This window comes from Oryzias latipes, chromosome 5, assembly GCF_002234675.1.
Source record: "Oryzias latipes chromosome 5, ASM223467v1".
Taxonomy (NCBI): Eukaryota; Metazoa; Chordata; class Actinopteri; order Beloniformes; family Adrianichthyidae; genus Oryzias; species Oryzias latipes.
This window is the reverse complement of record NC_019863.2, coordinates 13,460,838-13,485,775: the sequence shown is the minus strand read 5'-3', so window position 1 is coordinate 13,485,775 and position 24,938 is coordinate 13,460,838. Positions and strand designations below refer to the sequence as shown.

General features: G+C 38.2%; 1 protein-coding gene across 1 annotated transcript; it reads right to left on the bottom strand.

Annotated features, from left to right (window-relative positions):
* Window positions 1-5,236: 5,236 nt before the first annotated feature.
* Window positions 5,237-21,889, bottom strand: LOC101172705 (protein phosphatase 1H). The gene is made up of 10 exons (XM_023954948.1): window positions 21,370-21,889; window positions 15,191-15,305; window positions 12,280-12,609; window positions 11,999-12,111; window positions 11,829-11,913; window positions 11,520-11,638; window positions 10,650-10,713; window positions 10,250-10,357; window positions 8,140-8,291; window positions 5,237-7,140 (listed from the first exon to the last, which is right to left on the bottom strand). Exons 1-10 carry the CDS (start codon window positions 21,630-21,632, stop codon window positions 6,993-6,995), a joined length of 1,497 nt encoding a protein of 498 aa, XP_023810716.1. The 5' UTR covers window positions 21,633-21,889; the 3' UTR covers window positions 5,237-6,992.
* Window positions 21,890-24,938: the final 3,049 nt, after the last annotated feature.

The following is a 24,938-nucleotide window of genomic DNA, read 5'->3' as shown; positions in this document are numbered from 1 at the left end:
ATTTAAAGATTTACTTTTTGTAAAAAACTATAAAAGAGTCATGACCAAAAGAGTCATATGCCACTTTATACAAATAACAAGTTACAGCTCGCGTCCTCTCCTAATTTATTAATAATAACTGCACCAATGGGAGTAAGCAACTATAGGGGCAGCTAATCAAATAAATGATCATGACACACCAAAAACTGAATCCTAAGAAAGTAAAAAGACTCCTGTTTCAAGAAAATGTGTCCTTTTTTCTGTCTTGTAAGAAAAATAAACATATCAGGAAGTTTTTCAATATCAAAATATCTTAGTTTGAGAAAACATGAGAAACTTTTTTCCTAAAATAAGAATTCTTGGTTAGACCATTTTTCTTAGCCCATTGGCAGATTTTTTATTTTATTTTGCTGATTAAAAGAAAATCTGCCAACAAGTCATTTATTTTTAAAGGGGCCTGTTTTTGCAGGGCTTTTCCAACCTGTCATAAAACATATCGATGATGATTATATACGTAACTTACATTTGTCTAAAAAAAACAAAACAGAAAAACTCTGCATATATGCATGAAGGACAAAAAGAAAAGGATTTCTCTGCTACAAGGTTCAGGGTTTCAGCATAAATTCCCATTAACCTTCCAGTATTTACAACCCAACCGCCAAAAAACAAGCTACATCTCAGACTCCGCAGGGCTCAGCTACTTTTTAAAGGTTTGTGACAGAAAAAGGCTGACAACGCAAACAAAAAGCATAGAAATACAAAAAAAAACATGAACATATCTGCAGGAACAATCCACAAACCCCTCTCTGTTAACCAGGATCTTGTAGCCTTTGACTCAACCATGAACTCCATCTGTCTGACAACAAAACACAGATCCTGAAGACACAAACACAGAGAAAAAAAAATGAACTAAAATGTTAGCTAGCCATCGATAAACCCGTGCAATCTACTGTGACCTTAAAGAAGAATGACAAGAATTCGTCCAAAACAAAGTGAGACAGATTACGTCATAGAAATGTTCCTTTGTCGTTTTAAACGTTGTTATAACTGGATCCAAATAAATCCTAGATCTAAAAAATGATAACTATTTGATAGTGTTATACATGATGTGATGTTTAAATCTGTGGTTGTATTGACATTACTATAAAAACAAAATATAAAGTGTTCTTGCCGTTATTACGACAATGATTCTTAGGATTTTAAAATAAAAATTCATATAACCAGCCACCTTTTCTTCAATGCAATAACTGAACTGGGCGTTCACACCATGAAAACTATTTGAGACAAAACATTCACTGGCTATTATCAGAATAATGACTTGCAACCTACTAAACCTCAAGGCTGCTTGAGGGTTAGTAGTTGAATATTCACTGAAGGAAAAAAAAAAAAAAAAGACACTCCTGCTGGATTAAAAACAACAAAAAACACACACACACTTAGAGGAAGAAGGGGTTTTGCCAGAGAGTTAAGTCGCTTGGTGGCATCCGGGGCAGGATGTGCAAGAACAAAGGCAGTGGTTCCACCGCATCCCAAAACAGACACTCCAATGACTCACCTCTGCACAAACTCAGGTCATGAACTGACAAAAAAGAATGGAAAACTGATGAGGAGGACATCACCCCCTTTTCTGTGCTTTTAGATACCGCTCTTCCTCTTGGAAATGCAACTCCAAGGCTGCTGCTACTGATTAGGGCTGCTTTATGCTTGTATAACCTTTCCAACATTTTGGTTTGGATAGTAGCCTCAGAAAAATGTGAGAAAAGTGCAGATTTGACTCCAGTCACCCTAAAAAAAACTGATTTATCACTTAAACACGGGATGAAAGACATGATCTTGGCTCTAAAGTTTACAGTGGAAAATAGACGGTTGACTGACTGGTATGCTGATAATAAAGATAAGTGATCCAGGAAATAAAAAGGCAATCAGATGAGACTATTAATTTTTGATTATCCAAAATCTAAAGTCAAACAAATATCCTTGAAAAATCAACGTGTAAAATCCTCTTTAAAAGGTTTCTCCACATTTAAAGAGAAAGTTTTACATTTATCACTGCAGTAAACCCATCCCCAACAGAATCCATCAATGTGCGTTTTTGTTTACTTGATGACGTGATGTTCATTCATTTCATCACCTCAGAATGGCACACGTTTGATGACAACAGAGGAATTGAACCGACGACTTCACATAGGAGGGAAATTGTCAAATGGGTCAAATCTGGATCAAAAACAAACATTACACTAAAGTGAAGCTACATATCTTTTCTGATCTCAATCATTGTGTGACTTTTTAAGCGATCATCAACACTTGTTTACATATAAGTCAATGAAAAATCAACTTGACACACAAATCGATGTCTTTTAAGCAAAATAAATTAACTTTTCAAATGAGAACGTTTGGTTAAAAACAACAAAAAGCATATTAGTTTACCTGCAACCAGTAGAAAAAAATGTCGTAAAAAAAATAATCAACGTCGCCTTGAGACTTTGTGTCGTTTTCGAGGAGCGTCCCGCTCACACACAGACGCCAACACTGAGACTCCTGCTGCAGTGTTCGCTAATTTTTACCAGAGCGCTGAGAGAAACGGGGCAGGCGAGAACCAAATCCTCCCACCAGCAGCGGACACACACAGCACTCCGGCAGAAGGGAGGATGTCACTTCCGGTTTTCGCCTTCATAATAAAAGAATGGAGCCATGCACAAACTACCCTGCGTCGAGAAGGAATGAAAGCAGCACCTCACTTTCCCCACGATTCGGATTCATCTTTGATTGTTGGGTCACGGTTTTGCTCTGATTCGACAGAATATTTGTGTGTACAAAACAACAAGAAAAATTTGCTAGTAAACAAGTAAAAATGAAGAAAAATATTCAGTTAGCGATGTAATGTAACAGTTCCTCCCTGCTCCCTAACTACTAAATTAAAAAAAAATCTACTGTATATAGTGCGGGACATTTCAAACAAGTAATTCTAACAGCACTCACTTCTTTTTTTTTTCCGTCAAATATGACATCACAGATTTCACGAAGTATAAACCTGATAAATATAAGCATTTTAAGAAGACTATGAATCCACTGAGTTCTGATGAAGAGAACTGGGATGGTTTATGAAAAAAATCTATGAACTTTTTTTTTTCCATCAAAAATCAATACTAGTGATTTGAATTCACCAATCTAGTGGCCATTGATGCACACTGGTTTTTCGCAGGGACTTCTGGGAATTTTTTAGAGCACTAGATTTTTGACCTATAGATTTAGACAGCACTACAAAATGGCAAGTACACTATATAGTGCACTATTTCGTGAGTAGAGAAAGGAGGTCAGACCTAACCTATGTAAGCTTGAGGTTTCAAATGATGTTGCTTTTTCATGCTCCATGTGCTTGTTTTGATTTTGTCCATGAACCATTTGACATTTGTCCATGAAACTGGAGACATGATGTTTAAATACTACATAGTATGCACGTTTAAAGGGATATTTTGTCAACTGAAATCTGCCATATACCAGTTAAAAACAAATACAAACACTGCTTTCTGTTTCAGAGAAAAGTCAATGATGCTTTTATTTTGAATGTTGAAATATACGTTTCCGGTTTTGCACTACCTACTTTTGCCAAACTTGATGGGACTGATGGCGTCATTCAGCCCCCCCCCACACACACACACACACACGCACACACACCCGCCTCCCTGTCCTTTTCATGGTCAAAGATGACATCATCTGTAGTACAAGAAAGTAGTGCAACAGGAGGGATGGGTGTGGATCTTAATGGTGTGACCCTCACAAACAGTTAGCTCTACCTTTCAATTATGATTAGATTTCCCAATCCTGGTGTTCGTGGATTATGATTTACTGTGGTCAGCTCTATTGTGGATTTAAAAGCTTGGTGGATTGAACATTTCTTGTTATATTTTAATTTACTTAAAGATAGTGTCAGTACACAGAAAACTACTTTGGTGTACCCTTGTTAGTAGATACGCACTCAAAGCATCCAATGTAAAACGTGGTGGTTTTATCTGCACTTCCACATGTTCTCAGTTGTACCTGCAGACAGACTAAAGATGATCTCACCTGAATGTTTTGATGGTTGTTTTAACCAGAACAATGGCAGACATATTTTTGGCATCTTCGTTTTACAACGTGAGCATGGTGCTCCACCTTTTTATTTTTTTCTTGAAATCTGAATAAGAAAAATTCTTGAAAATTTGGGTTTCTGGGGAAGCAAATCCCCTTTCCATCTTCAGGGCAAAACTTAAAGCAATCCCTTTGAAGAAAGCTTACAATTAGGTTTTCCCATGGTCTTGAGTTTTGTCTTTGGTAAAGTGCTACTGGGGGTTATTTTAGGATATACTGGACTTTTTCTGTCTGAATGTTGTCTTGTCTCTGTCTCATCTATGACTACATGTCTTTATAGAATTTTCTTGCTTCTTATAACATGTTTTAATGTTTTCTTATCTGTACTCTCATGGCTGCAGTAACTTAATGTTTCTTTTGCCTTATGACAGATGTTTGAGTGTTTTTGTGTTTGTTTCTTTTCTGTTGTCTTGCTGCTGCTATAACTAAGCCATTTCTTTTGTCTTGGAACAGATGTTCCACTGATATCTTCTGTTTTAGTCCTCTCTGATTTTAATCACAACAAATTATTGTGTAAGTTTGGAATTTTGACTGTTGCTTAAATTAGCATCTTGAAAACCAGACGCTCAGTGCTGTGCTCCTGTTTCTGCAAGAAGAGATAACAGATTCAATTATAGGAGTCAAAGAGAGAGAAATTAATAAGCAATGTTGCCCATTTGGAAGGGAAAATGGAATACAAAAGCAGGCCTGGATTTAGCCAGCCCCACTATCGGGTGCAGGTAGAATATCAGGGGGGCCAAGTCTGGGTGTGCTGAGATTTTGAGGTGTCATATCTCTCTAAGCCCCTAATATGCTTAGAAAACCATGATATCATAGTATCAGTTTATCTTCTCCTTTGATTTATGTAATTTGTCTTATAGGTTTTATGTTAAAAACTCTTCCTGACACTACCCTCTGCATTTACCGGGCTTGGGACAGGCACAAGCAGGACAAGTTTGCGCCCTTTTATGGCTGCATTTAACTTTTTTTTTTTTTTTAATTTGTTATCTCTGTATTTTAGTGTGGTTTCTTTTTGTTGTGATTTTTTCTGTAGTACATTTTGGATTTTTGGAGGGCATTGAGGACATTTAATGGGCACTGCCCTCTCCTCACCATACCTGATGTTACAAAAGCAGACCCATGACAGTAGTTTTTAATAAGAACCAATAAGTGAATTTATTGAAAGAAGGATTTTAGGACTTACATCCACCGGTGGTGTAATCTTTCCATGTAACATACTGTACAGTAAAACTTGATGAAGGAAAAAACAACATTTGCAACTTGAACCTGATACTAAGACATGCAGGGAAAGGCTTTACTTGTGAGAACATTTCTGTAGATAACTGTACTTTCACTTACAGAATGCAAACCATAAATTAACTTACCCTTTCTAAACAAAACCAGCATATTTGCTGTTTTTTTCCCATCCATCAGCTGACTGCAAACACTGAAAGTGAGTTTTCCTAGGAGGATGGAGAGCAACTGGAAATAAGGAGATGGCAGGTTTCTACAAGCAGGCAATAATAAACACATTCAGTACAAGGAAGAGGATTCTTCTGCATATCCCAACTGGAACACTTCCTTCTACCACACATTCTTGTAGCTCAGGTTCAATATGTATGGACAAATAAAATAATAATAATACTTGAAAAAAAACTTTTGTCAAACCGTGTCAAAGATGTTGTCTTTCAAAATATAAGCGGTATGACATGGCGTAACAAAAATGGTGCAAAGTAGGTAAGAGGTATACATGAGGGCATATAATGTGTAGGTGAATTTAATTTAGTGCATTGAAAGAGGTGAAATCAAGTCCCTTTCCCATTTTCATAAGGCATATTTGTGTTCAATATTAATCACTTTTTACAATACTGACACATCTATGAAGAACTGCTCTGAAAGTTCAATAAAGAAAACACGTAAATAAAGGCTTCAGACTTTTACATGTAAAAGTGTCAGCTCACCTTTCATGAGAAAACAAACAACAAGTCTTGTATCAAAATGTTAGAACAAAAGCAAACAGGCTACAGGCATGGGCGACAATCTTTCAGTCATTGACAGGAATACTGCAACAAATATTTATAGCTACTTCTGTAAGGGTCTAGACGCATATGGGTCCATTCCTCTGTTTTTAGGTCCTCTTCATTCTTTTTTTTACTGTACAAACAAATCTAGTAAAAATCATGAGCTGGTTCATGCATGAACTTCTCAGCTGTTAACTGATTGTCAGCCAGCTCTGACTTGTCCTGGACAGGAAATGGATCTTCTGTTCTAAGTGGCTTCATATGTACAGACATGCACATAATGACTTTTTATTTTTTTTATTTTCATTCCTAATAACTTATCAGCATGTCTTTGGTTTCCGAACATTCTTGAAGAGTTTCTCCATCCAGCTCCAAAACGCCCAAAATGTTGCCCTGCTCCAACACACCAGAGTCTTTCACCGTCTCCTCCAAAGCTTCATAAAGAAGCTAGGGATGGGAAACAATTAGAGCTTGACCACCAGGATTGGGAAATGCTCCTCCATTGCAACTCCTGTTACGTTTAATATGGAAACTGCTCCATTTTTTATGACTTTAAAATAAAAAAAATAAAAAACAAAACAGAAACTGCTACATTTCTTATGCCTTACAAAAAACAGCAACAATTTGGGTGTGACATGAAAATGACAAATGTTCAAGATTAAGCAGCATCCTTTCTGTTGCAAAAACTCCTCAGGTAATGTCACATAAGCATGTTTTGCTGCACAACTGACTTTAACCAAAGGAGAATATGAAGAAACTGGGTTTGAAACAGACAGCTGACAAAGGTGCTGCACACGTCGTCCTGATGTCAAAAACAATTTCCTCCCCCATCACCTTTTTTCTCCCAACAGAGACCGGTCTTAGCAGCCATTACCACTGGCTTCATCAAGTGTCTGTCTCATGCCCCACCAGTGGAATGACAAACACAGTGATGTCATCTCCAGAACCCAATCTATCGTTGGCGAGCCGCCAGCCTCGCTCCTTCAGCACGCCACGTGACCTCATCAGCAGATCCTGCGCTGCCAGTGTGTATCTGTGCAACATAACCAGAGGGCAAGGAGCATAAACACACAGGATAATAATGATGTGCACTGTGTAATTAGATGTGCAGTCGTGCAGGATAGAACCCTATTTTCAGTAGTCAGCTAAGAACTTATAAGTAACTTAATATACACTTTTGGTGGCCAAAACAAAAGATCATCTTTTGATCTACTGTAAAAGTGTTCCCACCCGTCTTTTATTTATGATTATGTCGTTTTTAACCCAAATCATAAACTTGTGTCATTTTCTAGCACAGTTTTTACAGCTCAGCATTATTAACGATAATCGAAGGTATTCAGTTGTACAGTTTTGAGCCAGATGCCAGCTCGGACGAAGAAAATGAAGACGTACACGGATTTAATCTTCTACAAGTGGATGCATCAGAATGGAGCAGAGCAGGGAGATTAGGCCTGCTGTAGTAGGTCCAACGTCAAACAAAAAAGCTTTTTCTAACGGTATTTTTTTGTCTGCTCCTGATTCGCCAAGTCTGGGTCCCTCTGTGGCGGTCCCCAGCTCGGATAAAATACAAGGTTGGGTCAGGAAGGGGATCCGGCGTAACAGAAATCTCTGCCAAACCACCTGTACAAATCAGTGAAGGCTGATTCACTGTGGTAATCCCTGAAGTGATACGTCAAAAGGTAAACAACTTATATGGTCTCCTTTTAGAGAAAAAGGCCACAAGAACCTGTTAAAAACACCAAAAACACAATTTTCATCCGAGTGGGGTTTATAAGTGAGTAGCTAATAAGTAAGATAGAAAGAGAATCTTTTGAGCCATAAGTAAATATGGTCCTAAAGTCAACTAAAAATGTTTATCTAAATCTAAACAGCATCATAACAAACTCAGACTGAAACTCCACACAAGTCTGTTATTCTGCTGCCTTCTAGTGGAGGAACGAGGTAAAAAGATTAAATGATGCTATCTACAGACCACTATTCCTACACTTAATAGGAAAAGCTTTACTCATTTCAGGAATAGAAAAATCAATACCTCATGGGATCAGAGGGGTCACAGCAGGCCAAGTATGTGGACACGGCTTCTGCCGCATCCCTGTCTGTCGTCACGTCCCACAGACCATCTGTGCCCATCACCAGGACGTCATCTGGACCATGTTTGTTTTCCTCCAAGTTGTAAACCTTTACCTGCGTTTCAGAAAAAGTTGGATTGATAGAGTTGTCAGGAGGAAGCAATAATCATTTCCTAAATGTTTTGATGTAGAAGTACATAGACTCAATTAAAGAAAACATGTGTAATCCAGTAAAACCTGTAGCTGCTTGGTATTGAGATACCAATAAAGACGTTGCACCTTTTGGGCAATTATTAGCAAATATGGCATGCTCATATATGGTTTAAACTCAATAATTAAGCAAAGGGAAATATTCTGAAAGGCTGAGCTGTAAATGCTTCCATTAGAGTCTTGAAAAATAAATTAGAATTCCAGATGCACTAAGGTTAAAGATAAAGAGCAAATATTAAGCGCACAGTGAACCACTGCAAAAATGTAAATTAATTTTTTTCATTCTTCTAACTTATAAAAAGGTTAAAAATGGATACAGGTATGGTGGCAAGTGAGCCTTTTTAACCTTTCCTGTCAAAATAGCCTCTAATAATAGAACTCAACTAAAAATAAATAAAAGAAGATCAATTGGTATGCGAATCACTGCGTAATTTGCCTGAAGCCATTAGGCTCTGGTGTGACGGAGAAATGATAGCATATGTTAACACATTTCCTTCTACTTCAGAGAAACAGGATGCAAGTCAAATCCCCTTTTCCAAGAAATGACAATGAATTGAAATCTGATCGTTACATATTTACACTTTTATTACATAAGCTTGATGTACTTTTGAAGCCATTTTAGAGTCTGACAGGTGGATTAAGTGAATGTTCTGCAGGAATGATGCAGAGCAGGTTAAAGCTTCTGTTTTTGAGAAAAAGTGTATTTAGAAAAAAGCACTAGACTGTTTTTTGCAGCAAACTTAACTCATAAAAATAACCTAAAATAAAAAACATTTTAAAATTAAAAAATAACACTGCTGTGATATGAAAAAGTTAGGCAACAGTAGCATGAGCATGTGAAAAAAAGTTTTTTTTTGTTGTTGAAATTAGCAGAATGATAGAGTGAAATCATCTTTTATACAATAAATCTATTGCATATTGTACTGTACCAATTCAAAAAACATTTTGGTTCAAATATTTTCAAAAAAATGCAATAAGAAAGCTTAAATTCTTATATCTGACAGTACGTCAATACAAAAGCAAAATCAACATTTTTTTAGCTTTTAATTTCATTCATCACGAAAAGAAACCCCAAAGCGGTATTTTAAACAGTTCACACATCTGAGTTTCCTCTAAAATCCACCCAAATGAGTGGGTCGTCACATTGTGGTGTATACCAGTGAGGAACCGCCCCTGCCAGGAAGAGTCTGCGCTACCAGCACCACCTTCAGGCTAACACACACACACACCCACTTTCTCCGTGGAGCTGGCAGGGGTCGGCAAAACGCTTTCATTTTATGTGCACAATATGTACATCCATCTTTGCAAAAGTTTGGATGTTGTTTGTTTTTGTGGCTGAAACACAGACACGCTGCAGAGGCAGACTATGGGTTGATGTCGTGAAACGGGCGGCATCCACAAGGAGTGAAAAAGCGGTGCCTCAGAAATCAAGTTGTTTTACATTCGGGTAGGAAAATGAACAGTAAAAATAACTCATATTTCATTAAAATTTGTTTTTTAGTGTGCCAAAGGTAATATATTATCATATATATGTACATAGTTTACTCTGAAAGGCTTAAAAAAAAGCATGATATACTGTATATAGGCCATTGAAAACATTTCTGAAGCAGTAACATGAAAGCAGTCAACTTCGCTTGTAACCCTTGTGCCATCCTAGGCACTTTAACATTGGGAGTTGGGTCATCTTGACCCACTAGACAGTGCGCTGAACCGTTTTTCTTCAATGATTTGTGATCTTCACTGGTGTCCATGGATTACATGAAATCTTTCCACCTTTATCCACCATTGTCATGGTAGGGAGAACACGTCAATGTAAGGGTGGGGTCATCTAAGATAGCACAAGGGTTAAACCCTGACACCTACCTCAGGCACACATGACAGGAAAGGCTTGATGTAAATGTTGGAGTTGTACACCTTCAGGTCGTGGTCTCCCAGTCCGCGGGTCACTCCGATTGTTGCCATCACACGAGCCTAAAGGAGGAAATCCACTTTTAAAGGTTTTATGGGGCAAGATCGTGAGGCTGTGGAACTTTATGTGCAGTAATATGATTAAGAATTTTCCAGAAAAACAGTTCATAACCAAAAATAAAGTTGGAAAAAAAAAGATCTGCTGACAAAAAATTCAAAAGGTATATTTTAATAATTCTGCATTGGTTCGATCATGTAAAAAAATTGTATAAAACAGTGTATTAAATAGTGCAATAACTGTGGGAAGAGGATGGTCTTTTTTGGAGCAAAATTAATTTAAAGTCAATTAATTTACCTTTTTACCTTCTCCATATATGAGGGGGAATTTCAGATCATCTTCTATGATTGTTTTATAAGCCCTGCAACAACACAAAAATGGAACAACACTTTTCGGATAAAATACACAAGACTTGATTATATGAGTAGACAATAAAAATGAAGGAAAAATCTTTTTTTGTCAACTTCTCTTATAACATTGGTTGATTTTACAGTATTTACAAAAAGTAATGCACAATGAAACATTTGATTATAGGGGTGTAATGATTCATTTTAAAAACAATTCGATTTATATCATAATTTGTGGTCGCTGATAAGGTTAGTAGTCGATATAAGGTTAGTAGTCGATATGGGTTCATTTTGAACGATCCAACTCACTGCCCTAAAGTCAATCAAGGACATCTTTAGCCCAAAATCCAACCAGTGTGACTCGGAGTAAAATACATGGGTACTGAACAGGTGAAGTTTTTCAGATTCCTTGTATTTCTTGCAAGATAATCAAGTGTAAATATATGTACAAAAAACAAGTAAACAAGAATTAATGTGAAATCCATTCACATTTTAGTTTCATAAAGTTTATCCCACTGTTATATTTCCTCATTTAAATAATACATATGGAACAATATTAGAACATTCTACCACACTGTATGGTCCGCTGTGATGGTACTAAACCTGACATACCTCAATCCAAATAGTATTTTCCAATATCGATATAATCCATTTGTTTTATTTCGAAACGATTTTATAGGTCAAACTCAATTCGATTAACAAATTCCCTTGGATAGATTGATCCGGTTGGATCGTAGCAATAGAAATGGATTCATCGATTCATTGATGAATCCATTTATCAGTACACCCCTATTTGGTTAACAAAAATGATAAGAATTACCAGCCCGTCATAGTGTGGTCTCTGTACAACATTTTTTTCCCCAGCTCACTGTGCTGGATCCTGCGAGGGAACTCAATGTGAGTGAACTCATTTCCCAAGAGTTCTGGCCTTAGGAAGCCCTGGAGTGATACAGAAAAAAAAAAACTTATACGTTTAACCAAAGTGGAACATTTTTCCACACATATATTCTACAGAATTAGCCCATCCATCCACACTGAATCCGAATCGCACACAGCTTCTAAAACTGGCAGCAGAGAACATCACAATGAGTTGGGCTTGCTGGAAGAAAGGAAAGTTTTATTTGAATACCAGATATTGCAACCGCTGTCTCTCTGACTCTGGTGTGAATTCATTAGTCATGGGAATTACTTCTTTGTTTCGAATGATTATGGCCCTGCAGAGAGAAACAGGAGACAAGGGGTTAATGTGAACATGTTAATGTTGTGTCAATGAGGCCAAAAAGAAACATTTTCACTTACCTGCTGTCCCCAGCATTGGCCACATAGAGTTTTCCCATTAAATGAATGGCAGCTAAGGCACAACAGCCACCGGAAATGGCATAAGAAGCTTTTTCCTTTTCAATTAGGTCATCCTAAAGCAAAAAGAGAAAAATCAAGAGTAAGAAAAAAAGAACAGCCTATTTCCCCTCTTATTATATTCAGGATTCTTATTTCCTTTTTGGAAATTATGCTAATAATAATTATGCTCCAGATACCAAAACAGCCCCAGATTTGTACTAAATCTTTGTTGTTTGGCTTACCATTTGTTTAAAAGCAGTCTCTATGACTCCCATAATTAGGCTTTCTAAGCTGACAACTTTCTCCATGTAAAAGCGAACTGAGGAGTCGCAGACAGCATCAGGGTCTTCTGGTTCCTGAGACGCTCCTTTCTTTGACTCCACCTGAAACGGGTTTCCGTTCTTGGCCAAGCAAATAGGGGGTGCGCTGCTGGGGTTCTCCAGGAGATGACAGATTTCTCCAAGTCGGTCTTTGATGAGGTGGTGAAGAAGCTTGGAGGCCATGATGGCGGCGCCAGAACCTGCATGTCCATCAAACACTCCCCAGAAGTGAAGAGGGATTCCTGTGCCATCCTGAGAAGGAAATATAAATGCAGAAACACTGTAAACTGAACTCAGTCTCACAAAAATTGATAAACTCTGGGATGGAGCATTAAGGGATCAGTGCTAAAAACTGGAATGACATTAATTTGACATTCCACACCCCTTTACCTCTTGTTTATGATTATTTTTCCTTTTATTTTTCATGACATGTGTGAAGAGTATACTTTTCTTTTTAAACAAAACCGATCAAAACATGAACATGATGATCAAAAACGTGACAGGAGTGAGAATGTATAAGTTCACTTGCTCCCACTCATTTTTAAGCAATTAATAAAACTCTTTTGAAAAATTTGATATTTAAAGACCAACTCAAAAGAAAAAAACATGTTTTGTTTTTTGTTTACATGTTCTTGTAGCATTTTTCTCTAGATGGAGGATGTAAAAATTTAAGATTAAAACTGCATTCCAGAGTATTTATTCAAGTTGGGATGAATCAGGAACGATGAAAACTGCAGTTGTCAAAAGCTCTTTTTTGTTGTTGCATCAACTGAAATGGGCGGGTCTCTCCGCTCTGCTCCATTCCAATGCATGCACAGACAAATAGATCCATGTACGTCTTTGTTTTCCTCGTCCGAGCTGACATCTGCCTCAAAACTGTACAGCTGGATAGCTCCAATATTGCTCGCCATTTTTGTTGCATTGGTAATGTTGAAAAAGACTGTAAGCTAGCAGTAGATCCTGTAAACAAAGACATGATGGGACATCAGCGGATATCTAATTTATTCACGACTAACTATTTTAAGTATTACAGCAAAGATTTATATTTCTGTTGTTTCCAGTTTTCTTTTTGTTTTGATTGCATGAAATAAGCCAATTCCAAACCCCAAATTTGACTTCAGGCTTGTTCACTGTTGGAGCTATGTTTTTTTTTTGAGTGGCAGGAGGATGGATCTGTTGATGTACCAACCAACAAACCCCCCATTTTACTAAGTCCCACTGAAATGGCCATTTTCAGAATATTGTTGGTGGAGTATGTTCCTGCAATCTGCCTGACCCAATTACTAACTACAGATACACAATAAAGATTTTATCAGCTGCTGCCTTTAATGGTTACAACTTTATGGAACTCTTGTAACAAAATGATTACTTTGCAGCGGATTCCATTGCTTTGCAGTCACTCGCAGTGAGGAACTGCAACATCTATTTACCGAGAAATACACAAAAACATTATCGGTGCAATGATCTGATGGATAAACTGCAATTTACGTCAGTTTTAATGAAGAATGAAAATGGCAAAAGAAACAAAGATCTCCTTAAAAAGGCGCAGCCACCTTTGTGTCTGCAGACATGTTTACAGGCTTGTTAGCCAGGCTCACTAATAAATGAACTGGCACAAGACATCTGCTTACCCCTCAGATGCTGCACTCAAGTGGGGGAAGGGTGAAAAAAGGATGATGTCATGCATTTACACCAAATGGAGTGGAGGTTGTTTGTGTGTGTCTGTGTGTGATTTGTGTTATGGAGATGTGGGACACAAATTTGAGATTAAATAGTGGAAAACTAGACAACAGAGTTTTTGAAGAAACTGGTTTGGCTTGCTTTTTTTTTTTTTTTTTTACAGAAGCTATAAATTTCCAAATGTCCAAAACAATGAAAGGGCAGTTTAGGTTAGGATATTTTATGAAATGTTTGAAACCTCAAATATTTAAAGGAAAAGTCTAAACGTCTTTGGGCAGATCATTGTTTTTTGTGCATGTCAAAGTAAAAACTAAGTTCTCTGGTGTAAAATAGAAGCCTACAGCTAGGATGAATTGTTTTGTAATGAAAAAGCTGAACACAAACCAAAGGAAATATTAATAAATTAAGTTGCATAAATTTACTCAAATAAAAAGTGCCAGATATGCAGGATATCTGCAAAAACATGCATCTTTTCCCCCCAGTATTGACAAAAACCAGAGTGTAAAGTCTTTAAAACTGTTTTACTTTGTAGGATTTACATTTACAACATAACCCTAAAATGACAAATTCTGTTAGAATAACATTATTTATATTCATTTTGCAAATAAATGTTTTTTGGGAAATTTCTCTACAGCATGACTTCTAAATAAGGAAACATAAAGCAGCAAATGTTTGAAATAAGTGAGTAAGTAGTAGTAAGTGATAAAAGTTAAGTTGGTATTGAAAAATATGTAATGTTATACTATTCTAATAAATCTCTCAGTATAGTCCTTCAGAGATTTTATATAATTAAACTTATGTGAGACATTTGACGAATCACACATTTCCAGTCTGTTAACTAAACTGATGCGGAAAATAAAACCTTTTTTTAATTGGCCATCAGAGACATCTGCTCCCTTTTTTTCACATTTTGCAGTTTTTTCTTCAGAAAAGACTCCTTTTTCAGCCCTATAACATCTGCCAGTCTTCTTTTTTTAGTTATAAAACATCATTACAATTAAACAATCTGTTAATCTAAACAAACCCCAAATATGTCCAGATTCATGTTCCTGGACTTTAGTTCATGAGATGAACCATGACAATTTTTTTTTTTTTACCTAGAATCAAACCACTTTTACCCTATTAACTGGATAGTGATGGGGTTTTTCCTCACCGCATTGTTGTCCAGCAGAGTGGAATTTCTGTGTTTTCCACTTGGCTTTTTCACAAACAGCTTCTCGCAGCAGGCCTGGTCCTCATTCAGCATGCTCTTCCCTGCATTGATCACCCTGACAGAGACAGGAAAGAACACGGTGAGCCTGAAGTCTGCTGAGTTATGCTTTTGTTTCTCTGACTGCATAAAAATGCTGCTGCAAATCAAAGAAGTGCAAAGAAAGGTGTAAAGAAAGAACAAGAGTGGGGTCTGGTCACGTCAGGAGGAGGATTTGCAGGAGATACTAAGTGGTTTTATTGAGTTAATGATGATCACATCCAACAAGGATCTTGTGTGGTTTTTTGTGTCTTTTTTGCAGTTAACACAGAAGAAATCAATACTTTAAAAGCTTCACAATAAATGATTTAAAAAAAAGAATCCTGAAGACATCCAGTTGAATATCAAACCCATGAGCATTTCTGCAAGAATAAAGACTCTAATCCCTTCACTCATACACATATATTTTTGTATTCTGCAGCTTCAAAGAAAATTAACTAATGAAATATTTATAAGCATTTCCTGTTAGTAAGTTTGATGAGGAAATAAGTATTTTATCCTATGCTGATTTTGTAGGTTTGCCTACCTTTAAAGAAAGTGACGGTCTGTCATCCAAATGGTAGGTTTATTTGAACATTGAGAGATAAAAAGAAAATCAAGAAATTGACTTCTAAGAATTTATGTAAATTTATTTGCATTTCATTTAGAGAAATAAGTATTTGATCCCTCTTGCTGGAAATACTTAGTACTTTGTAGCAAAACTCTTATTATCAAGCACAGAGGTCAGATGTTTCTTGTAGTTGATTAGAAGGTGTCTGCACATATAGGGAGAAATTTTAAAAGGACTTTTTAATCATTTAGATTTGTTGGCTGTTGCTTAGCAACTCTGAGCTCCAGTTGTCTCCATAGGTTTTCTATAGGATTAAGGTCCAGAGACTTTCTGGGCCACTCCATGACCTTGATATGCTTCTTCTTCAGCCATTGGTTGCCTTGGTTGAATGTTTTGGGTCATTATCTAGTTGGAAGATCTATCCGTAAGCCTTCTGGTGGAGGGAAGGCGGTTCTCTCTCAGGATTTGACGGTACATGGGTCCGCCCATTCTCTCATGCACACAGTGAAGAAACACCTTCAAAGCATAATATTTCCACCTCCATGCTTGACAATTGGGATTGTGTTCTTGGGGTCATATGGAGCACTTCCCCCACACACGACAGGTTGACTTGATGCCAAAGAGCTCGGTGTTTGTCTCATCCGACAACAGCAGCTTCTCCTAATCCCTTAAAGTCATGAAGGTTTTCATTGGCCAATTTCAGGCAGGCCTGCACATGTGCCCTCTTAAACAGGGCTACTTTTCAGTGGTTTCCTTGGTGACTGTGGTCCCAGCTGCTTTGAGAACATCAACTAACTCCTGCTTTATTGTTTTAGGCCTGTTTCTCACTGTTCTCAGCATCATGAAAACCCCACCAGATAAGATTTGATTGGAGCCCCAGACCTATCAGTGGATTGATGGTCACATTGTAATTCTTGTATTTTTGCAACTCTTAACCCCCAGCTTCTTGCTGATGGTTTTGTAGTCTGTTGCAGTCTTCTCCCTTAAATCCACTGAAAGATCTTTAGCCCTTCCCATATTAGAAAGTCTGACTGATGGACTGATTCTGTGAACAAGTGTCTTTTCTACAGGTGACAGGTTAATAAGGATAGTTTCACTGGTCTGCGTGAACCAGAACTCTGTTACTAGAGGATCAAATTCTTATTTCTCTCAATGAAATGCAAATACATTTATATAAATTCTATAAAGTCAAATTCTTGATTTTCTTTGTGAATTTCTATCTCTCACTGTTCAAACAAATCTTAGGATGACAGATCTTCAATTTCTTTTTAGGTGGACAAATCTACAAAATCAGCAAGGGATCAAATATTCATTTCCTCCACTGCACCTTCAGCATGAGAGCTGGGAATTTAAAAAGCATAAACAATCAGAAAGCGAAACTTAACTGAAAACACCCTAAAAACATGCTGAGGATCAGCTGATCGAAACCAAAGTCATCAACATCAACAAAAGGTTCCTCTGCAGCAAAGAAAAAATCCAGAAACCTAATTTTATTCAAATACCCATATAGAATTATTCATCATTTCCATCTACTATATTATTTTAACTTCACATCAAAGATTAATAAATTATGTAGGGTTAGATTTTTTGCTTTAGGCAAATCCTGAGAGACATGTCTGCAAATCTGAGAGAAATAATACAATATGTTGCACATTTCTTCAATTCTAAATAATAAATACAAACATTATAACAAACTGTTTTGGCCTCATTTTTGTTTGTGTATTTGTCTTGGATTCTATCACAGTTAAAGGCTATTTAAAGGAGCCGGTGAATCAAATCCAAAATACATCCAATTGTAAATTATTTTGTGATTTAAGTGATACAAACTCCCACATGAATCGCTGATCTCAAACAGTTGCAGTACTGACGTGTGCAAATTTGTCCCAGTCCCTGTGTAGCCTACAAAAAGAAACACATTAGCAAGGTAACAAGGCTCAATAACCAGCGAGTCATCATAACTTCCCTAAAAAAAATAAAATAAACCTTTACAGATGGCGGTGAAATGACAACTGGAGCTGAGATGAGGACAAATGAAAGACGACAAATTCCATTATGATGTGAAATTCTACAATAAATAAATGTCAACATATATTTCTGATTATGGTCAGTAAAGAAAACGAGTGCTGACAGGTCAGAGACTTTGATGTCATGTAGCTGCGGGATGTTATAAATGCCAAAGCTTCCCATATTTGGATTATGGAAAGCCCTTTCACTTCCTAATCAGTTGAAAGCAGTGGACATTCAGCGCAGTGTCCTGCACTGCCATTTCCGCTTCAGAACTAATGATAGGGTGGAACGCAAATCTGCTGTGTGTCATCCACACTTTTCAGCCCAAACCAAGACATTTGCTTTGCTGACCGTTTGATTTCATTTGGTCATCTCCATCCAAGCAGAAAAAAAATCTCCCGAAGTTTAGATGTTTGTGGAAAACGTATTTGGAAGAAATTTGGGTTGTTGCTTCATATTTGGAGTTAACTGACCCAAAAAATGTTTTGACTTCCTGCTGTATATAAAAAAAAAAAAAAAAACTGAGTGACTTAATCAGCAATTTCTTTTTTTGTTGTTTTGACAGCAGTCCCATGAGCATGCACAGCTATGTTTGGAATTTTCTGCTTGCGTTGTAAGATGATTTAACCTAAACTGGGAGATCTGCAAAAAGCAACTTCATTTTTTCGGTCATATGCTTCCACAACCTGTGACTGAAAACCATCCTAGTCGTGTTTGGTAAAGCTGTGTTTTTTTTTTTCATGTTCTGCTTGAACCCTTCTGCTAAATATTACCCAAGAGTACTTCAAAAGGGGAAGTGTGGAGTTCCAGTCACACTGTACGTAGAACATCCCAAATCTGGTGAAATCCACTCTAAGTTAACATCACCTTTTTAAAAGGTACATTTTAGCATAATCTCCCATGAAGTAGCAGCAGAAATATTAAGAAGTTCATGTGATTCTGAATGAAGAAAACTCTAGTTTAAGATCAACACTGCAGGCACTTTTGTGAAAAACACTTCTTTGCTGTCAAAATAAAAGCCCCATGAGACACATTTAAAATTAGTCGAGTCATGCTTCACGTTTCAAGGAAAGTAAGGAGTTCAGGACAAACATACATAAATAGAGACTTGCATGTGTTTGCCATCAGGATTTATAAAGTCCCACTCCGATCCTCTTTTGATCTAGTTTGAAGTTCCAGAAAGAGAGGTAACATCAAATCTTTTAACCACCCAGAATTTTTCAATTATTTCTTGTAACTTTCCTGAAACATTTTTTAAAATGTATTCTTCTTGTTGTTGTGAGACTCCTGTAGGTCAATTCAGGGCTGAAGGCACAGACAAGAACAGCCCAATATTTGTGTTTTCTTTCAAACCACACGGTTTGGCACTGAGGTCTTTTTGGCAGACACTCTCCATCTAAGGAACAAAAGGTTCCTGTAAACTTAACATGTGCTTTCTTTTGCAATAATGTTGCTTTCAAATTGCTGCGAAATGCCTTTCCTAAGAGCTCTGATACAATCACAGACCTTAACTTTTTGACTGGTTGATGGTAACACTTGAGATAGTTGTTTAGCTTTTGTGTAAAAGCTAAATAAATAAAACATTTCTGTTGTGCATTTTCCAATATGAATAACCACAAAATCTGCTTGCAATAAATCCAATTTACAGGCATCCATGCAACTTCTCTGTTGAATAAAAAAAATGTTTTTTATGATTTCATGGGTTTAAATACATTTTTGTGTGCAAAAGGCTGCTTTTTAGAGGAAACCTCATAAATTTAATTGCAGATGATCCCCCCCAACAAAAGTTTTCCATGTAATCTGTTACTAGGTAAGCACTGATCACTGTTACATTTTTCTAGATTAATGAATTAACTAATTAACCAAAAACTACAATTATGTCGAAACATCTTCTAACCCCTTCCTGAAGAATTTTCTTTTCAACATTTCAATAATTTTCTAATGTCTTTGTTGACATACTGAAGTTTGCTGTACGGAAATGGCACACAGGAAAAATGCAGCCTTTTTAGGATCTAATAAACTAAAGATAAAAAATAAAAAAGTAGATAAATACAAATTTTAAATTAAATGAACCACTGCTTTTTCTCCATTTGTTGAATTCTATAGTCTTTTAAGAAAAGTATTTCCATCTTTTGTTTGACTTTTTGTTCACTGACACAGTGGAGCAATGCTGTGTGCTAATCTCTTCAGAAATAAGTCCCAAGTGACGCACGCATGTACTATCAGCTCGCTCACTAAGAGCTTTGATGACGGAAAAAAAAAAGACTGAATCATCATTTGATCAGAAATGACAAAGAAACGTCAAATCATTCAGAAGAGGAGAAGTTTGGCATGATGTCTTGATATTGGAAAATAGCATTTGGATTGAGGTACGGTAGGTTTATTTTACTGTATGAAAATGACCAGGTACCATCATCACAGCGGACGACACATATGTGATGCAGTAAAAAATAATCTAGCCATCGATCCAGTCCAATGTGTGCAAAGACTTTGAATTGAGCAAAGACATGTGACGATACAGTGAGGTAGAACGTTCTAATAATGTTCCCTTTGGATTATTTTGATGAGGAAAAACAACAGTGGGCTGAACTTTATGAAAATTCAAAGTGAATGGATTTTACATTCATTCTTTTTAATTGTTTGTTTATACAAATATTTAATTTACATGTGATTATCTTGCAAGAAATACATGGAATCTGGAAAACTTTACCTGTACTGTTCAGTACCCCGTATTTATCTCTGAGTCACACTTGGTTAAGGTTTTGGATCGATTATTTGATCAATTTTAGGTCAGTGAATGGGATTAAATGGGATCAGAATTATATGGATTGAATCATTGTTAACATGACTCATCATATAAGAATTAAATCTTATAATAGATCTTAAACCATTAGTTCACACGCACACATCAAAAAGACATCATGCCAACTACAAATGGGCATCTATGCAGAACTGACTGAACCTTCGCTTTCAACTGACCTTGTAGGTGAATGTAACACTACATTTGGTTATTTTGAACAGTTTTCTTCATTTCTGCCTGAAAAGAACCCAGATAGTCTAAATGTGTGAGCAGATCAGATGACAGTCCTGCTTTAAACAAAGCTGCATGCTGTCATTGAACTTCCACAACTCAGATCTACAGAATTAGGATGGAAATTGTCTGGATTTCAGGTTTTTTTAAAAAGTTGCACTAATAATATGATGCATAAGCTGCAAAAATGTGAAAATCTTACGTTCACATCAGCTTTTAATTATGAAATGAGAGAAAACAACAAGCACTTCCTGCTTTCACTTTGCAATGGGTTTCATTTTTGAGGCTGCATCCTGCATCCCTGTTTTGTTTAATGGGAATTTCAGCTCCATGGAGCCGCTCAGGTGTTAAACACAGACCTATGGAGCTGTGGTGGCGACCATCAGGACACTGCAGTGCATCGGAGCTGCTGCAGCAAAAGTCAAGACGAGGCATGATGCAGTCACTAAGTAAACCCGTGACGGACATTTCTGTGAACCTCTCCCCGAAACTCACTCTGCATATCCAGTCCTCCAGGGAAGCCTGGTGCCTCTCTTGAGCGTCAGCACCGGCCGGGATGCGTGCTCGGTGGAGTACTGTAGCAGCTCCGGGGTGAGCTCTAGGAACTCCGGCCGGCCGTAGGGGAAACGCGGCGGCAAGCCGTCGGGTCCGCAGGTCTGCGCGCCCCCCGCGTGGTGGTTGTGGTGGTGATGGTGTCCGTGCGGCATCATTCCTCCGACCAGGTTGGACATGGCGTTTTTTACCTTGCTGATCATCATCGGCACCGACGCTGGCCGCCAACAGAGCCGCACTAAACCTGAACGCAGCGCGATGCCGCTGTAGTAGAGAAACCACAGATCATGCAGACAATGACGACAGTCATTTCAGGAAGCGCTTTTTTTCCCTCTTTGGACCCATGTGACAGTAAGCAGAGAAGCAGGCTCGAGGTTTTCCTCATTCAAAGCCTTTTTTTTATCAGTAGCTGCGCGCAGTCTGTCTGTAATCCGCCAGGAGGCTGCATCTGATCCAGAAGGCAGGGCTTCACAGTGTAGCCAGCTGTGACCATGGCACACACACACACACACACACACGCACACACACACACACGCACACACACACACACACACACACACACACACACACACACACACATACACACACACACACTGCCAAAATACTGAGAGAGGGCTCCTGTTACTAATGTGTTCTGTAAGAACAAGCCGCTTAACTCTCACTCACACAGGACTGCTCAGCGTTTCATAGAAACATGTACAACCAGAGGGCACCAGTTAGAAATGGACGACCAAAATATCTGAGAAATTTACCTCAAGACGTAAGACTTGACCTTAATGACTAGAGACTCAATGACAAGAACTAAAGCTTTACCAGTAACTTGAGGCTTTACTTCAAGGACTTGAGACTTGACCTTGAGGACTAAAGGCTTGATCATAAGAACTAAAGATTTGACCAATGACATAAAGGTTGACCTCAAGGACGAGACTTGGCCAAGGAATTGAGAATTAACCCTAAGGACTAGAGACATGATCATAATAACTAAAGATTTGACCGAGGACTTAAATCTTGATCCCAAGCACTTGACACTTGACCTTGAGGACTTGAGACTGGAGACTTCTCAAGGCTTTGAGATTTGACCCTAAGGACTACAGGAGGGACGGGCAAACGTTTAAACTTGTGGGCCACAAAAGGTTCTAAAATTCAATGTAAGGGCCAGACCAGCAGGTGTAAACGGTAAATCTAGATGAAAACATGTTTTAACTTTGATTGAAAATTAATATATGGTTTAAAACAGAACGTTCTAAGGTTTTCTTTTCAAAATGTGTGGCTTTTGTTCAAATTTTAGTGCCAATTGCACCAATGGGTTGATGTCCCTAAGGGAAAAACACAAATCTAGAGAAATGCTGCATTCATGCGGTGATTGGAATGATTGGAAAAATGAACGTCCATCTCAGAAAACACATGAACGTCAGAAAAATAACAAATCTTCCAACATCACATGAATGCAGAATACCTTTCTCCACCTATAGAAAATGGTCAAAGTATTTGTTATGTACCATCTTGGACACAACAGAATTACAAGGAAAAAAGGGGTTATCAATAGAATTTCTTCCAGTTTGGCAGGCTAGATTAAACCAGGCTGCACATGGCCATAGTTTTCCCACCCCTAAACCAAACTACAGATAAAAAAAGGATTGCTGGGTATTGGAAGCATGTTGAACAAAAATGTGGGTTCAGCAGCAGAAGATGGAGCACCCTAAGCAGGAGAAAGAGCAGCAGGCTCCGGAAAAGGGCTCTCTGGCTTTTGAACAAAGCGATGCAAGAGCTCCAGTTGGACTAGATGGGCACGATGCGATGGCAGGGGGGGGGGGGGGGGGGAGTAGTGGCGGTTTTAGGCAAAGGTAATACGGGTAATTGTCCGGAGTGCAAATGGAAAAAAATCTGCTCCGATATTGATTTCCTATTATCTGTTATATCACAGAGTTTTGAACAGCCTGAAACTGTGAACTGCCGTCCCTGCAGCTGCTCCCGTCTCCTGTCACACGGCTGCGTGTGTGAGAAAGAGAGGGGAGGGGTAGTGGGCTGAGGCTGCCAGGTGGAACAGCGCATGCGAGCAGCCTCTATTACGCAACACCAGGATCATGGCGTGCCTTTAGATTTCTCTGCTCATGCTAATATTGTCATTTTTTATTAACTATTGTAGCCATTTTGATGACCTTGTCATGGTTTTGAGTTTGTTGTGTCTTGTTTTTCATTTTAGTTCTTGTTCTGTCTTGTTTGGTTCTGTTTCCTGTTTTATTTTGAAAGGTTTCCTGTCTTGTCATGTTTCTTGAGTTTTACTTCCTTTGGTCCCCATCTGCCCTGATCGTGTTCACCTGTGTCTTGTCTGCCCTGTCTGTATATAAGTCTTGTCTCTGCCTTCCTCCTGTGCTGGTCCATTAGCTTGTGTCATGGTGTTCACGTCTTAGCGTCCTCGTTCCTCGTTCTTTGTCCCTCGCCAAGCCACAGTGAGTTTTTGTTTTGTCTTAGTATTCCTGCTCTGCAGCGCCTTTTGTTCTGTTATTAAACCCTTTAGTCCTGAACCCGTTGGCCTCCCGTCTCTGCATCTGGGTCCTACTTGCTCTCGAGCCCCCCACCCCGTGACAGACCTGTCTTTATTTTCCATAAATGTAGTCTTTGTCTGCCTGTGGTTTAGTTGGTGTCAGTATTTGACATTTAAGGCCCGTACACACCGGGACGAATATTCGCCAGGCGTTATTCGCCAGCGTTTTTTGCCACGTTTTTTGTGTTCACACCCAGGCGATTTTCGCTGACGGTGAGCCGAGCGAACATGCAATTTCATTCCCTGACATTAGATGGCGCTTAATGTAAACAGAAATACTCCTGTACACAAGGTGGCGCTCCGCAACTTTACGCTTCTTAAAGTCGCTTTTCACTCAGAAGAAGAGAGCAAGTATTTATGTGCTTGTCAGAATAATACAAAGAAAACATGAATATTTCAAGCATCAGTAGCTCCAACTGGTACTTGGTAAGGGGATATTTAAGAATGTCCGTCATTATTTCTTTGCGGCAGTGTTGGCGCTACTTGGCGTCTAACTTCTTCGCTGGTATGTGTGCTCAGCAAGGCAGTTTTGTGTTTGAGCGCCCCCAAGTTGTGTTTTACTGTAACTTCAGAAGCTCCAGACACGTGTGCAAAAGCGCCATTCTCATTGGTCGAATAGATTTCGACGCGACGCGTCGGAAAAAAAAACGAACCCGAGGCGTTTTTTTTTTTTTTGACGCTTTGTCGCGTGGCGTTTTTTCGCGTCGGTGTGCACACTCTCATTGGTGCCCTTTGTTTAGTCACGAGGCGTTAAACGTCGGCGAAAATCGCCGGCGAATTTCGTCCCGGTGTGAACGGGCCTAAAGACAGCAGGTAATGCAGGAAAACAGCTGCCCTTTATGAGATCATAAAAAATAATCCATTTAGAAAAAAAATCAGCACTGTTTTTACCTATTTCTTCAGACTAAAAATGTTAAATATATTGGTGCTGCTGTGTTAATGTTCCAAATCAATGAAACAATTTCTA

Excerpts from the sequence above, each read along its gene's own strand:
- LOC101172705 (XM_023954948.1), bottom strand. The coding sequence starts at position 21,632 with ATGATGATCAGCAAGGTAAAAAACGCCATGTCCAACCTGGTCGGAGGA. Across the intron at positions 8,292-10,249 it reads TCCTGTCATGTGTGCCTGAG|GTAAAGGTTTACAACTTGGA; the intron begins GTAGGTGTCAGG and ends TCTGAAACGCAG. Across the intron at positions 7,141-8,139 it reads GACCCCTCTGATCCCATGAG|ATACACACTGGCAGCGCAGG; the intron begins GTATTGATTTTT and ends TATGTTGCACAG.